General features: G+C 41.1%; 1 protein-coding gene across 1 annotated transcript; it reads left to right on the top strand.

The window, feature by feature from the left end:
• Window positions 1-347: 347 nt before the first annotated feature.
• LOC107553170 (leucine-rich repeat LGI family member 3-like) lies at window positions 348-13,436 on the top strand. The gene is given in 9 exon segments (XM_016235303.1): window positions 348-831; window positions 1,163-1,234; window positions 2,804-2,875; window positions 4,542-4,613; window positions 4,911-4,982; window positions 5,331-5,500; window positions 9,947-10,111; window positions 10,797-10,887; window positions 12,554-13,436. Coding segments are annotated over 9 exon segments (1,653 nt in total). The 5' UTR covers window positions 348-622; the 3' UTR covers window positions 13,284-13,436.
• Window positions 13,437-14,802: the final 1,366 nt, after the last annotated feature.

Genomic DNA, 14,802 nt, shown 5'->3' with positions numbered 1-14,802 from the left:
TCGCAGCCTTATTCACCATTACCATGTCGCCTCATTTATTTATGACATAAAATGAATTATAGTTCCTTCATGAACCGGAATACTGTTCTAAAAGGTGCTTTTTCAAGCTTGTGCACTGACTTCTATAAGATGTGATGCTTGAGCATAAACAAGAGTTTTGTAGTACATTATTTAGTATAACCTCCACTGACCGGTCCATCACCCCTGCCTCTTCATCTTGGTTCAACCTCCCCATCCCACTACTTTCTCTGCTGTGTTCCCTGCTGCAGTTTAAGTGTTAGTCCATGCGATTGTTAATAATTCAGTGTCAGCGTTGCTGCACTCTGTCTGGTCTGAGGCTGAGCGTGTGCAGAGCAGCGCTGGCTGATACGCTCCTGCAGTCTGTGCACAGAGAGAGAGAGAGAGAGAGATACGACTGCAGAGAACACTGAGAAAATCAAATACACCCTCATACACGCACCCACTGCCCACTCTCTCTGTGTCCGTCTCTTCTGAGCCCAATTCACTCCCTGGATCATCTTCTCTTGCAGTTTTCTTGATAGGGACGGATAGAAACCAGGATCATCCAGCCGTCTGTGTTTCTTGTCTGAGACAACTCAAACTGGAGAAGAGAAGGTGGAAGATGGTGGAAGCAAGGCCCAGATGGACCCCTCGATGGCCAGATTGGCGACTGTCTGTTTGTGTGCTGGTTTTCTGTATGTTTGGGATGGCGGTGGGCCGCAGGGCTCCCAAAACCCCTCGATGTCCAGCCACCTGCTCCTGTACTAAAGACAGTGCCTGCTGATGGTGCCATTATTTTCAGACTGAGAATATAAGAAGGAAGGAAGATCTGTGTCCTACTTTCTAATAATTCATTTGTGAGATCCTTTCAGGTGTGCAGAGCAACCGGTTAAGAAAAAGGCCAAACATAACTGCTCAGAATTAGACTAAAATTACTTTTAACTATATGTAAATGATATAAACATTGGGAAAAAGGGGTGCTTCTCCTAAATTATTCATCATAATGCTAGTGGTATACTTAGAGTTAAAGCCCCTACATCTATATATAGACATTTTTCTGAACTTATGAGTTTTTACTTTACGATGACTGTAACAGCAGCTATATTTGTGATGATGACGAAGATGATAATGATTATGATGGTGGTTTCTGCTATTCTATCAGGACTATGGTGAACGCTGCTTTCACAGAGATTCCTGAAGGAGCTTTTTCCCACATGCACCTACTGCAGTTCCTGTAAGTACCAAATGCACAATGATCCTCCTCTGCATTTTCTTATTATGGCCTGTGTGTGTGTGTGGGGGGGGGCAAAGTGTGAGGATTGTAGTGTTTGTCAGCTGCTTGTCTGAGCAGTGTGTAGTGTGATGTGTATCAGTGACAGACCCTCCATTTACAGACTGCCCACACTCACACAACAACAGCGTTTTTGTGCTCCCGCTGTGTGTGTGTGTGTGTGTGTGTGTGTGTGTGTGTGTGTGTGTGTGTGTGTGTGTGTGTGTGTGTGAAAGACACAAGAAGAGAAGTTTGTTTTCCAATGACAGCATGCCAGTTCTTCAGTCACTGAATCAGTAAACACATAAAAAATGTCCTGCAATATCAGATATGCAATGCTTTGTAAAATATATTAGTATAATACATGTAAAAATGTTATATGTAACATTTAAACTTTGTTTCTGTATGAAAATATGGTGTTGTTTGTATGTACTGTCAGCAGTAATATCTGTACTTCTCGTTCTGTTCCTTGCTGAAGTAATTTGCATATAGCAGTCAGATGTCATGAAGATGATGTGTGCTTTGCGGTGTGTCTATTATTTGAGACCAATAGGCAAGGTGTGCTTTCAGCCACAGGAATTTATTGTGGATTCATAAACGCCGAAGGCAGTGATAATGGATTTACAGGGTGATCTTTCAGGCAATGCAGCCTTTCAGTGTTTCTGATCAATTAGAGACAGTTCTTAAACAACAACATTTAGATTTTTGCACATAAATATTTATATTGCATACAATTTGAAATTTTGTATAACTCTAATTTGCAATAATTGTGACATATTGTTGATTACCACAGAAAATAATTCCCCTCAGTTTATGAAAACATCTGAAAATCATGTTTATGGTAAAGCACTTACATTTGAAGTACAGGGTAAGACATTGCACTGAGATCAAAAATTTAAATACACAGTTTCAAACATATTTTAACTCCTGTCACATTTTAACACAATGTACTGTCATATAGACGATTATTATAAGTGCATGCCTTTTGTAAAAAAAGTACACTTTAGCATACTTATAAAAAGAGTACTTATTATTATTATTATTATTATTATTAAGAACTTAAGTGTGCTTTTCTTATCCACTTAAGTAGGACTTAAGTGTATCTTTATGTGTAATTTCACAATTACTTATGTTGTGTTTGAAATATGGTAAAAGTGCACTGCTAAATGTACTGACAAGATTTTATGATCAACTAAATACTTTAAAGTCATTTCTATTGAAACTTCTATGTCGCATATGTAAATATGTTTGTAATTATACATTTGAAAGGATGAAGTTGCAATTTAGTACATTTAAAATATATTATCTTTAAATATGATATCGAATAACATGCTACTTATACATTTATAAGCAAGTACTATACATATGCTTTAGTATGTTAGTCAACACATCAAAATAAATGTTCTTCTTTACAGCAGTAAAATAGTACCGGCCCTAAGAAAGTCTATAAACGTGTCTAAAATGTATGAGAAATGTTCAGCTCAATGAAAGTGCAAGCTCTTATCTTTGTCTCTTTCTCTTTGTTCTGCCCAGGCTGTTGAACTCCAACACATTCTCGCTGATTTCTGATGATGCTTTTGCCGGTCTTGGACATCTGCAGTACCTGTGAGTATGTTTCCATGTTGCTTGATGGATGGATGGATGGCCTGATCGATGGTTGGCCTGAAGGATAGAGGAGGAGTGGGTGGATGGGTGGGTGGATTGATCACTTGCCCAACAGATGGGCAGATTAGATGTCTTCTGTTGCATTTTAAGTGTGATTTATTCTGATATGTTTTAGACACTGGCTTTTGGTCACATAAATGAAAGAAGGATCTAAAAATATGCAGCTTCTTTTCGTTTTCATCGTCTGCTTAGGGTTTTGAAAGTGTTTGCTCATTATAACCAGACAGGTTTATACTATTTTTTTTTTCTTATAAAATCAAGCCTGAACACAAGGTATGTAATCAGATTGCTTTTTTCAAGTAACTAGTAAAGTAATACATTAATTTTGAATTTACAACAAAATATCCAACTTATTTTTTCAAATAAGTAATGCCGGTTACTTTGTTTTCCCATTTATTCACTAATTACTGCACAACCGTTTTGAGGCTTATTCATTTCACTTTTGGTGTGAAAGGGTCTTTACAGTTGCCAGAAATATAACTTTTGGATTTTTTGTTATTAATAAACAAATAAGCAAGCCTAGCCCAGGTGACAAAAAGTAACACAAAAGTAACGCATTACTTTCCATAAAGAACTAAGTGACCCAATTCGTTTTTTTATGGAGTTAAGGCCCGTTCACACCAAGCACAATAACTATAAAGATAAAGATATAGTTCTAAAAATCGTTCTCAATATTAAAGAATAGCAGAGTCCACACTACAACTATAACGATAAAGGCACAGAGAAACAATATCGTTGGAATCACTTTCAGAACGATTGTTTTCCAGCTGATGAACGACACAAACATTGACAGCCAATCAGACTCCATCCTGCTGTAACGAGCTCGAGTGTGGACGCTAATATCGTTATCCTTATAGTTATCGTTTTCGGTTTGAACGGGCCTTAACTCAATATTGTAACGGATTACTTTTAAAAGTAACTTTCCCCAACACTGCATTTTATTATATAATAGCAGATTAACAAAAGGAAAATTTAAATCAAATACGTTTTGAAAGCCACTGAGATGGATTGGAATATTAATATCTTTCTCCAGGTATTAAAAAGACATCTTTGAGTGAGACTTGTGTGTGCATGTCTGTGTCTCTCATCTTCATCCTGGTTGTGCAGTTTCTTCTTCAGAGTCCTTCTTAAGATTCAGGTAGCGTCTTTCAGACGAAAGCATTGGCAGCTCAATGACTGCAGAAAGAGAGCGAATGAGATAAAAGAGAGGGGGGGGGGGGGGCATTAATGAAAATGCCCACAACCTCAGTGTCATTAAGCTAAAAGCTTTAGCAAAGCAAATGTGGCAAGGTTTGCAGACGGAGGCAGGTCTTCTGAACGCCATGACTCATGAATCCATCAGGGAGCAGGCAGCATGCCTTTGCATCCTTACTGTTTATAACAATAAACATAGGGGGAGAAAACATGCCATTTGATTAATATCCCTGTCCTAATCTTTTATCTTCTCTCAAATGGTACACGGCACCTAAATCATGTTAATGACTTCACCTGCAAATTTACAAATATTTAATTTCGTAGCTGTCTGACAAATGAGTTGTTGGCTGAATTAATTTACATGACTTAAATGGCTCATTTAATTCCTATACTGTATTCTGCTTCTTTACAGATTTATTGAGAACAACGACATCCAAACCCTGTCAAAGCACACATTCAGAGGACTGAAGTCTCTGACACATCTGTATGTATTGCATCTACCTATGAAGTAATCAATTATCAGCGTATTGATTCAAAAATAAAAATGTTAATAATCAAATAAATCAATTTGACATGTATATGTATTTAAACGTGTTAATTCTCTACAGTTCCAAAAGAGTTCAGACTCATTTGGAACAGAAAACGCTTTTATATGGTCCAGTCTTCAGTACTCAAATCACACAGTAATGTGTTAGTTGTTGTACCTTATAGATTAGAATAAAGAATGGAGGGATAAGTAGGTCATGTTATGTCTCTCTGGTTTGAATTTTCTTCATGTCAGGTCTCTGTCCAACAACAACCTGCAGGTTCTTCCCAGAGATCTCTTCAAACACCTGGACATCCTCACTGACCTGTATGTACCAGATTCCCAAATATTCCTCTGTGAGGGACTGAGCTTTTTCTTTTCATGTATACAGACCCATTTATGCTGTATGTGAAAAATAGTAAGCATTGTATTATACAGTAAAAATGTTTCCAAAATAAAATGATTACCTTTTATTTTGCATTGACTGTACTGAAGCTAAATCAACTTTTTTAGATATAGAAAATGTAATATATTTCTTGACAAAACTAAATAAAAAAACCTCTAAAATTTTCCATGGATCCCAGAATGAAAACTACTCACAGATCAGAGTCAACAGGGGAAAATTCATGTTTTTTTTCACTCTTTTGTACCTTTTTATTTCTCTCTCCAATGCAGAGACCTGCGAGGGAACTCGTTCCGTTGTGACTGTAAGATCAAATGGCTGGTTGACTGGATGGAGAAGACCAACACCTCAGTTCCCGCCATATACTGCGGCAGTCCTTTTGAGTTCCAGGGTCGACGCATCCATGACCTTACACCACGTGACTTCAACTGCATTAGCGCAGGTGAGCCAGTTCAGACCTTAACACATGTTATTTGAAACTGGTAGCTGAAATTTAGTTGAAATCCAATGGTGATATTTCTAAATCTGTAAAACATGATGTAAACTACCGTATATTACCAAAAGTATGTGGGCATCCTCTTTTAATCCCAGACTCCAGTTGTAGGCCAACCCAGAAGTTAGCATCACTTTGGTTCCCTTAATAAAAAGCCAGTGAAGATAAGCTCTATGACCAACAAAAATGTATTATTCTTACACATTTTGTGTGGGTGAGGGTGACCCGCACCACACAGCCCAATTAAAATATTTTTTATAGAAAGCTATAATGAGAACAGTCTTCATCTCATTCTGTGTTAGTGAGCACTTTTCCTTTGCCGAGATAATCCATCCACCTCACAGGTGTGGCATATCAAGATGCTGATTAGACAGCATGATTATTGCACAGGTGTGCCTTGGGCTGGCCACAATAAATGCCGTCTAATCAGCATCTTGATATGCCACACCTGTGAGTTGGATGGATTATCTCGGCAAAGGAAAAGTGCTCACTAACACAGATTTAGACAGATTTATGAACAATATTTGAGAGAAATAGGCCTTTTGTGTACATAGAAAAAGTCTTAGATCTTTGAGTTCAGCTCATGAAAAATGGGGGCAAAAAAAAAAAGTGCTGTGTTTATAATTTTGTTCAGTGTACAATCACCAGAAGTTATGATATTAATGAACTTTACTATGAATGTGTGACAGCGTCACCATCATTAATCTTTGGACAGCTCTTTCAATCTTTGTTTTAAAATTTGAGGTAGAATAGTTTGCTAGAGAGTGATTATAAACACAATGAGGCTGTGAAAGTGGACTGGTGAATGCACAACTTTTACTGTTTGGCATTATAACATTTAATGTCCACATTTAGCCACTTGTCATAGAATATAAAATGAACATATCTTAAGCAGATTTTAACCACAGGCCTTATTTCAGGCATTTCACCTAAAACCCATTCAAAAACCCATTGACTTCAGGATGATGGAACCAGAAATGCTCAATGTGGAGTTGTTGTCAGGGAAACGAGGCTGGATTCAGGTGCGGTTTCAATAGAGGCTTTATTGTACAGAGATTATCACCGCGGGCAATGAGTGCCTTCGCGGACAGTTAGTGTGGACGTGGAATCCCCAACCACACAGATGGGTGGATAGCAGCGGCTGGAACAAGCCGCAACGGCGGCAGTGGAGACATAGCCGGAGGGGCAACTCGCTAATCCGAGCGAGAGGCTGAGCAGCCCAACAACGAGACCGCAGAGTCCCAGGGTAGGCGGATGCTGGAGGAAGCCCAAGGGTTTCTGAACGCACAGAGAGGTGCGGGAAAATAAACAGGCAGCTATGAGCACTGGAGCCTGGACGAGACAAGACAGGACTGGTAAGCGATACTAACACTGACAGTCAGAGCAAGGGAATAATCACAACAATCTGACAAAAGACAGAGAAATACAAGGAGCTATAAGGGGAAGCTAATGAGATGACCAGAATCAGGTGTGAACAAGAGGCGAGCAGAGAAACAAGGAGGGCGGGGAAACAATCATGCTGACATATGCGCACGTGGCGAGCTGTCAGAACAAGCCACGCACAACAACACACAAACACAGAGACAACAAGAAACAGGTCAGACCCAAGACCCGACAGTACCCCCCCTCCCAGGAGTGCCACCAGGCACCCCAGGAGGAGGCCCACCTTGTCGCCGACGGAAGTCCTCGATCAACGAACGGTCCAAAATGTCCCAGAACGGCACCCAGCATCTCTCCTCTGGACCGGGAGGTGAACTGAGGACCCCTATCTGAAACCACGTCAACCGGCAATCCATGGAGCCATCACATGTGATCCACCATCAGTTGGGCAGTCTCCCAGGCGGAGGGCAATTTGGGCAGGGGAATGAAATGAACAGCCTTGGAAAAGCGATCCACCACAGTGAGAACCACAGTGTTACCCTTCGATGGGGGAAGCCCAGAGACAAAATCAAGGGCAATATGTGACCATGAACGGGAAGGGACAGGAAGAGGATGAAGCAGACCATCGGGAGGGCGATTCACTGGCTTACATTGGGCGCATGTGGGGCAGGCCAACACAAACTGTCTGACATCTGCGGCCAGTGTGGGCCACCAGAAGCGTTGACGGATGGCAAACAACGTTCTCCGAATCCCTGGATGGCAAACCAGCCTGGACGTGTGACCCCACTGAAGGACTTCGGGGCGCAGCACAGCCGGCACCGGCAACCTGCCCGCCGGGCACCTCCCTGGCACTTGCACCCCTCGACCGGCCTCCTTTACTCACCGCTCGATACCCCAAGAAAGAGCCCCGACCACCACCTCTTCAGGAAGGATGGCTTCGGCCGTAAGCTCCCCCTCCGGAGCCCAGAACAGGCGGGAGAGAGCGTTGGGCTTGATGTTTTTGGACCCTGGCCGGTACGAGAGGGGGAAGTTGAATCGGCCAAAGAAAAGTGCCCAGCAGGCCTGAGGACTCAGCCTCTTGGCCGAATGGATATATTCGAGATTCTTGTGATCCGTCCAGACCAAGAAGGGCTGCGCCGACCCCTCCAACCAGTGACGCCACTCCCCCAAGGCCAAGCTCACCGCCAACAGTTCTCTATTGCCAATGTCGTAGCTACGTTCTGCAGGGCTGAGACAGCGAGAGAAGAAAGCACACGGGGGTGCACTTTCCCATCGCGGAGGGATCGCTGAGACAGAACTGCGCCAACCCCGACGTCCGATGCGTCAACCTCGACAATGAACTGGGACTCAGGATCTGGAACCAACAGAACAGGTGCAGAGACAAAATGGGACTTTAATGTGTCAAAGGCTACCTGAGCATCCTGGTTCCACCTGAAGGACACCTTGGTGGAGGTTAATGCCGTGAGCGGATCTGCGATCTGACCAAAATTCCTGAAGTATTGCCGATTGAAGTTGGCAAAACCCAGGAAACGCTGCAGGGCCTTACGGGAGTCGGGGACTGGCCACTTGGCGACAGCTTCTATGTTAGCTGGGTCTGGTTTAATCCCCCTAGTAGAGATGATATGGCCAAGGAACGTAACAGACTCGGCGTGGAATTCGCACTTCTCCGCCTTGACGAACAACTGGTTCTCTAATAGGCGCTGGAGGACCCGTCTAACGTGCTGAGTGTGTAAGTGGAGAGAAGGGGAGAAAATCAGAATATCATCCAAATGCACAAAGACAAACTGATTAATCATGTCACCCAGAACGTTATTGACGAGACCCTGGAAAACGGCCGGAGCATTGGTCAGACCAAACGGAAGAACCAGCTACTCGTAGTGTCCCGAGGGGGTGTTGAATGCCGTCTTCCACTCATCCCCCTCCCGAATGTGCACCAGATGGTAGGCGTTGCGGAGGTCTAATTTGATGAAGACCTGAGCTCCCTGCAATAATTCAAAAGCAGAAGACATTAGAGGTAGGGGGTACCTGTTCTTTACCGTAATGTCATTCAAACCTCTGTAATCGATACAAGGGCGTAGGGAGCCGTCCTTCTTCTGAACGAAGAAAAACCCCACCCCAGCGGGAGAGGAGAATGGCGAATGAGCCCAGTCTGGAGTGACTCACATATATACCTGTCCATGGCCTCTCTTTCAGAACCGGAAAGGGAATATAAACGACCCTTAGGCGGAGAAGTGCCCGGGGGAAGGTCTATGACACAGTCGTAGGGACGATGCGGAGGTAGAGAGGTGGCCCGGGACTTACTGAAAACCGCACGAAGATCGTAGTACTCCGCCGGGACGCTGGTCAAGTCAGCAGGATCCACCTGCAAAACACAAGACACAGAGACAGCAGGAAAAGCAGCACCCAAACATGACACATGACAAGACTGACTCCAGGTTAAAATAGAATTACTGAGCCAGTCAATATGTGGGTTGTGTTTCAGCAACCAAGGATGTCCTAAAATGAACGGGGCCTTAGGGGAGTCAATAATTAACAGTTCGATCTGCTCACAGTGGTTACCAGAGAGGGAAAGGCTTACACAAGGGGTGACGTGAGTGATGGTAGTGAGGGGATTGCCGATAATGACCACGCCATAATGGGCTTAACCAGGGGAATGGTCGGAATCTAATGCTCAGATCTTTAGCAAGGCTACGCAAAGTTTTTGGATGTGCAGTTTCTTTACATCCACTGACAGAACAACATCTGAGTTTGACGGTTTTACTCTTCAAGGAAAATTGTGATGTCACGATTCTCCCCATTTCAAATCCTGGTGTTTTAGAAGGGTAGAAATGCATAATTTATCATGTAAACTGGAGCGTTAGTTTTGAGTTCTGAAACTTGCATGTTTGTTTTTATTTCAGAGTAAAGTATGATATGTGTAAATATCAAGAACCTTTTGATTCTCCATTTCATTTCACCCCTTGAAAATATACACAATATACACTGACTCTGATATGAAATGCTCTTCTAATCCAGATTTTGCGGTATATGAGACATACTCGTTCCAGTCCCTGTCTGTGGAGTCATACGAGTTTAACGATGACCAGTACGTAGTTTTCGCTCAGCCCAACACTGGAATCTGCACTGTGTTCATTTGGGATCATGTGAACATGCTTTTCAAGACACATTACAACATCACATGTAAGTCAAAACTACAAAGCTGTAAGTGGAGTTTTTTATTACTTGATTCATTAGATCCAATAAAAATTGAAATTTTCATAGAAAATTAACTATGGAGGTGTTCTCTGAAGCAGTGGTTTTCTAACCCTTTTTTCATGGGGGAGTCGTGGCCTAATGGTTAGAGAGTCGAACTCATAACCCAAAAGGTTGTGGGTTCGAGTCTCGTGCCGGCAGGGATTGTAGGTGGGGGGAGTGAATGTACAGCTCTCTCTCCCACCTTCAATACCACGACTGAGGTGCCCTTGAGCAAGGCACCGAACCCCCAACTGCTCCCCGGGCGCCGCAGCAAAAATGGCTGCCCACTGCTCCAGGTGTGTGTTCACGGTTTGTGTGTGTTCACTGCTGTGTGTGTGCACTTTGGATGGGTAAATGCAGAGCACTAATTCTGAGTATGGGTCACCATACTTGGCCACATGTCACGTCACTTTTTTTTTTTTTTTATGAATCCTATGCAAAACAGTGACAACTTAATGTAATCTTTTCAGACACTTCATTTCACAAGGGAAGGCTCTGAATATTGCAGAGGTTGGAAAACCCCTGCTCTGGAGTATTAAATCATTACTCAAAATGCATCAAGATTCATTTGTGTTACATGTTTAAAATGTAGTTGCATTCAGTTTCAAATACTAATGTATGTGTATTCCAGCTCGTTCTGCTGTGTATTGTAAACCTGTGGTTATCAACAACACTCTCTACATGGTTGTGGCTCAGCTCTTTGGAGGATCCCACATCTACAAGTATGTTTAGACTATGTGCACTACTTTTTTAAGACTCTATTGTGGAGGCTCAAATATTGTGCGGATGTACTTTGTGTATTATCAGAATTAACCCTTAATACATTTTTATTTACTTATTTATTTTTGCTAAAGGTGCAGTAAGTAGTTCTTTAGCGTTAACATCGCTGTTCTTCACATACATTAAGTACTGATACCGCAACAGTCTCATTGGCAGTCACTGCAGTGCCATCTATTGAATGGCTCAATGTATCTACATTGATAGGATGAGTTTTATGTAAATTACACTGAGTGAATTTTAGAGAGTGATATACATAGTAATTAATTCCTTTGCCTGTCCAAACAAAAAACAAGCAACTTGTGCATCACTACTTTCCTCTGTCATCAAATCTATCCACCCAGTCAGAACTGTGATATAAACTTGCAGTCCTGAGAAAAAAGTCCACATTTCAAGAGTTCATATTTTACAATTCTGAGCTTGTATCTCACAATTCTGAGTTAATATTTCACAAAAACATTCTAGCAATCCTGACCTTTTTTCTCAAAATTGTAAGATAAAAAACAAAGTAGATTTACAGGATAAGATAAGAAAGAAATCTGATAAGAAAAGTTTACAACAGTTTGAACCATTTATATCTGACAATTCTGTTTATATATCAGTATATAGTTTATATACAGAGTTCTGGCATGAAACTCTAGATGGCGCAGTCCGATAGGTCTAGCTCAATCTGACCTGGCGACATCATTGTCACATGGCAGCTGATTGGTTCTCTCCTGTATCGGTAGCCAATGAGCTTACTGCTTAATATTCAAATACCTGGCTTTTGTTTGCTGTTGCAGTTTTGCAGCGCACTTCAGAAATCCTCCACCTTCCCCAGGTCCACCTGTATAGATCTGCTACGAGGTGATTCATGTATGCTATATGGGGGTTATTTCATGTATGTTATATTTGTAGCAGCAGTATTTCTTACATGCTCACAGCAGCATGTTGTGGATGTATTGGCAGTAGCAAGTCTCGGTACTTGCTCTGCCGCAGCAGCAGCAGCGTAGCCGATCTATACCGCCAAGACCAAACACATTAACATTATCATGTACATTACCATGCCAATCACTCAGAGAGTTGTCATGACAGAAATATAGTTTATATCTTACAAAAGCAAATTTTTGTCTCAAAATTCAGATTTTTTTTCTTGCAATTCATAATTTACATTTTACAGTTCTGATATTATATCTCACTATTCTGAGAAAAAAAATCTGAATTGTGTGATTAAAGATTAAGTTACCTTTTTATTGTTTTATTCCTTGGCGTAAATGTGCAGTTGTAAGGTTACAACTTGCAATTCGGAGGAAAAAAGTAAGAATTATGAGATATAAACTTGGAAATGTGAGAAAAACAGTTGCAATTACCTTTTTTAAATTTTTATTCCATTGTGGAAATAAACTTTCGTAGAGGGTGACCCGCACCACACAGCCCAATTAAAATATTTTTTATAGAAAGTTATAATAAGAACAGTCTTCATCTCATTCAGTTTTAAATTAGCACCAAACTACTGAATGCACCTTTTATTTGGTAAAATATTTCAGTACCCAAAGGTTGATATAGTATCTGTTTGCATGTGCTTATTATCATCATCATGGCATCATTACAACATCCTGTTGTTGTTGTCAGATGGGAGGAAGGTCCATTGCGTTTCGTCAAAATCCAGGACATCGACACCACCCGTGTCCGTAAACCCAACTTCATCGAGACTTTCCAGATCGAAGGAGACTGGTATTTTGCAGTAGTTGATGGCTCTAAAGCCGGATCCACAAGTCTGTACCGCTGGAACAGTAACGGCTTTTACTCACACCAGTCCCTCCATGCCTGGCACAGAGACAATCACATCGACTTCCTAGAGGTGGACGGCAAACCTCGCCTCATACTCTCTAGCGCCTCGCAGCCCCCTGTGGTGTATCAGTGGAACCACAGCCAACGCCAGTTTGCCTACCACTCTCAGATCACCGATTCAGGCGACGTGCAGATGGTGAAGCACTTCTGGGTTCGAAAAGTGCTGTATCTCTGCCTCACGCGCTTCATAGGAGACTCGAAGATCCTGCGCTGGGACAACCAGCGCTTCGTAGAGATTCAAACCCTGCCGTCACGGGGCTCAATGGCCGTGTATCCATTCAGCGTCGGGGTGAGGCAGTACCTTCTGCTGGGAAGCGATTATTCCTTCTCTCGGATCTACCTGTGGGATGAGCTCACTCAAAGATTCCAGCCCTTCCAGGAACTCAACATGCTCTCGCCTCGAGGCTTCAGCCTGGTCTCTGTTGACAATAAGGATATTCTGTTAGCGGCCAGTTTTAAAGGAAAGACCATGGCCTACCAGCATCTAGTTGTGGATCTCAGTGCCAAATAGGCAGCTGGAAATGTTTTGTATATGTGCGTAAATGCCAAAAAGTGCAAAACTTCCACACTTTTCTACATCTGCATTCACACATGAATTGATCCTATCATTGCTAAATACTCATACATTAGTTACTGTGTCTGTAAGCCACCATCAACTCAATAAACATGTTAAAACTTTAAACTGATTACCCATTTTTGGGTCTTTAAATAGCCTAAATTAGTGCTGTTAAATGATTAATCACGATTAATCGCATCCAAAATAAAAGTATTTTTTACATAATATATGTGTGTGTACTGTGTATATTTGTTACGTATATATACACACATGCATGTATATATTTAAGAAAAATATGTTGTTTATATATTAAATATATTTATGTAAATTAAACTATGAATATAAATATATACATGTAAATATTTTCTAAATATATACTGTATGTGTGTATTTATATATACATAATAAATATACACAGCACACACACATATATTATGTAAAAAAAAACATGTTTAATTAGGATGCGATTAATCGCGATTAATCGTTTGACAGCACTAGTCTAAATATTTACCATATGCATTGCAATGATTACATGTACATTGTTCAGCAGTTTCATATCAAAAAGGTGAATTATATTTTTTGACAGATGTTACTCCCTGATTCGTGTATCATCATAACATGAACATGTCTTGAAAATACTTTAAGAATATTGTGTTCCTAAGAAAAATAGCAAGTTTCATGTTCATTACTCAGCTGAGCTTGACTGTTAAGGCTTTGCTTTAAGGATTCTCTATGCAGATTATTCTCTGAAAATGGACAGCAATTATTAACTGGTAGGTAAACCAATAAACCATCTGCTGTCATCAGCATGCATTGCAGTAAATGACTGTGGTGGAAATGTAATTTATGATGTGCCACAAAATAAAGTTGAAATACCTCTGTTTATCTTGCACTGGAATTTATTTTCTTTCTTTCTGTCCTTGTTTCTATTCTTCTACTCCCACTCATTCCTTTTTGTCAACAGCCTCCACGTCCTTCATGCCAAAGATGAAGAGCTTTTTCTTTCCTGCTTCTTCTGCTGTCTTCATTTTAGCGCAATCTATGGTGCCAAATTAGTCAGAGACCGTGTGATCATTCACTTTTGTCGGGGCAGTGTATGATCTAAATATATTACTGTAATAGTCGACCCCCAGATAGCACACATACGTCTGCAAGATGTCTGTTAAAGATCACTTGAGCTGGAAAGCATCTGCTGTATACAAACATCGAACAGACGTCTGTAAGATGTCAATTTTACATACATTCTAAATCATAAACATCTTAAAGACATCTAATAGACATCTATATGACATCTGATAGAAAACGTCTTATAGACGTATTGCAGATGAGCAAACATTGTAAAAAATACGTCTTCCAGATGTAAATGCAGACGTCAAATAGACGTCTCCGAGATGTATGTGTGCTATCAGGGCGCCAATTCTGGTCAAAATTCCAACAAAAAAAAAGTAGTTATGCCAGTCAACTATCATGTACA

This window comes from Sinocyclocheilus grahami, unplaced genomic scaffold (assembly GCF_001515645.1).
Source record: "Sinocyclocheilus grahami isolate Dianchi unplaced genomic scaffold, SAMN03320097.WGS_v1.1 scaffold465.1, whole genome shotgun sequence".
Classification (NCBI taxonomy): Eukaryota; Metazoa; Chordata; class Actinopteri; order Cypriniformes; family Cyprinidae; genus Sinocyclocheilus; species Sinocyclocheilus grahami.
This window is presented reverse-complemented; position numbering and strand designations above follow the sequence as displayed.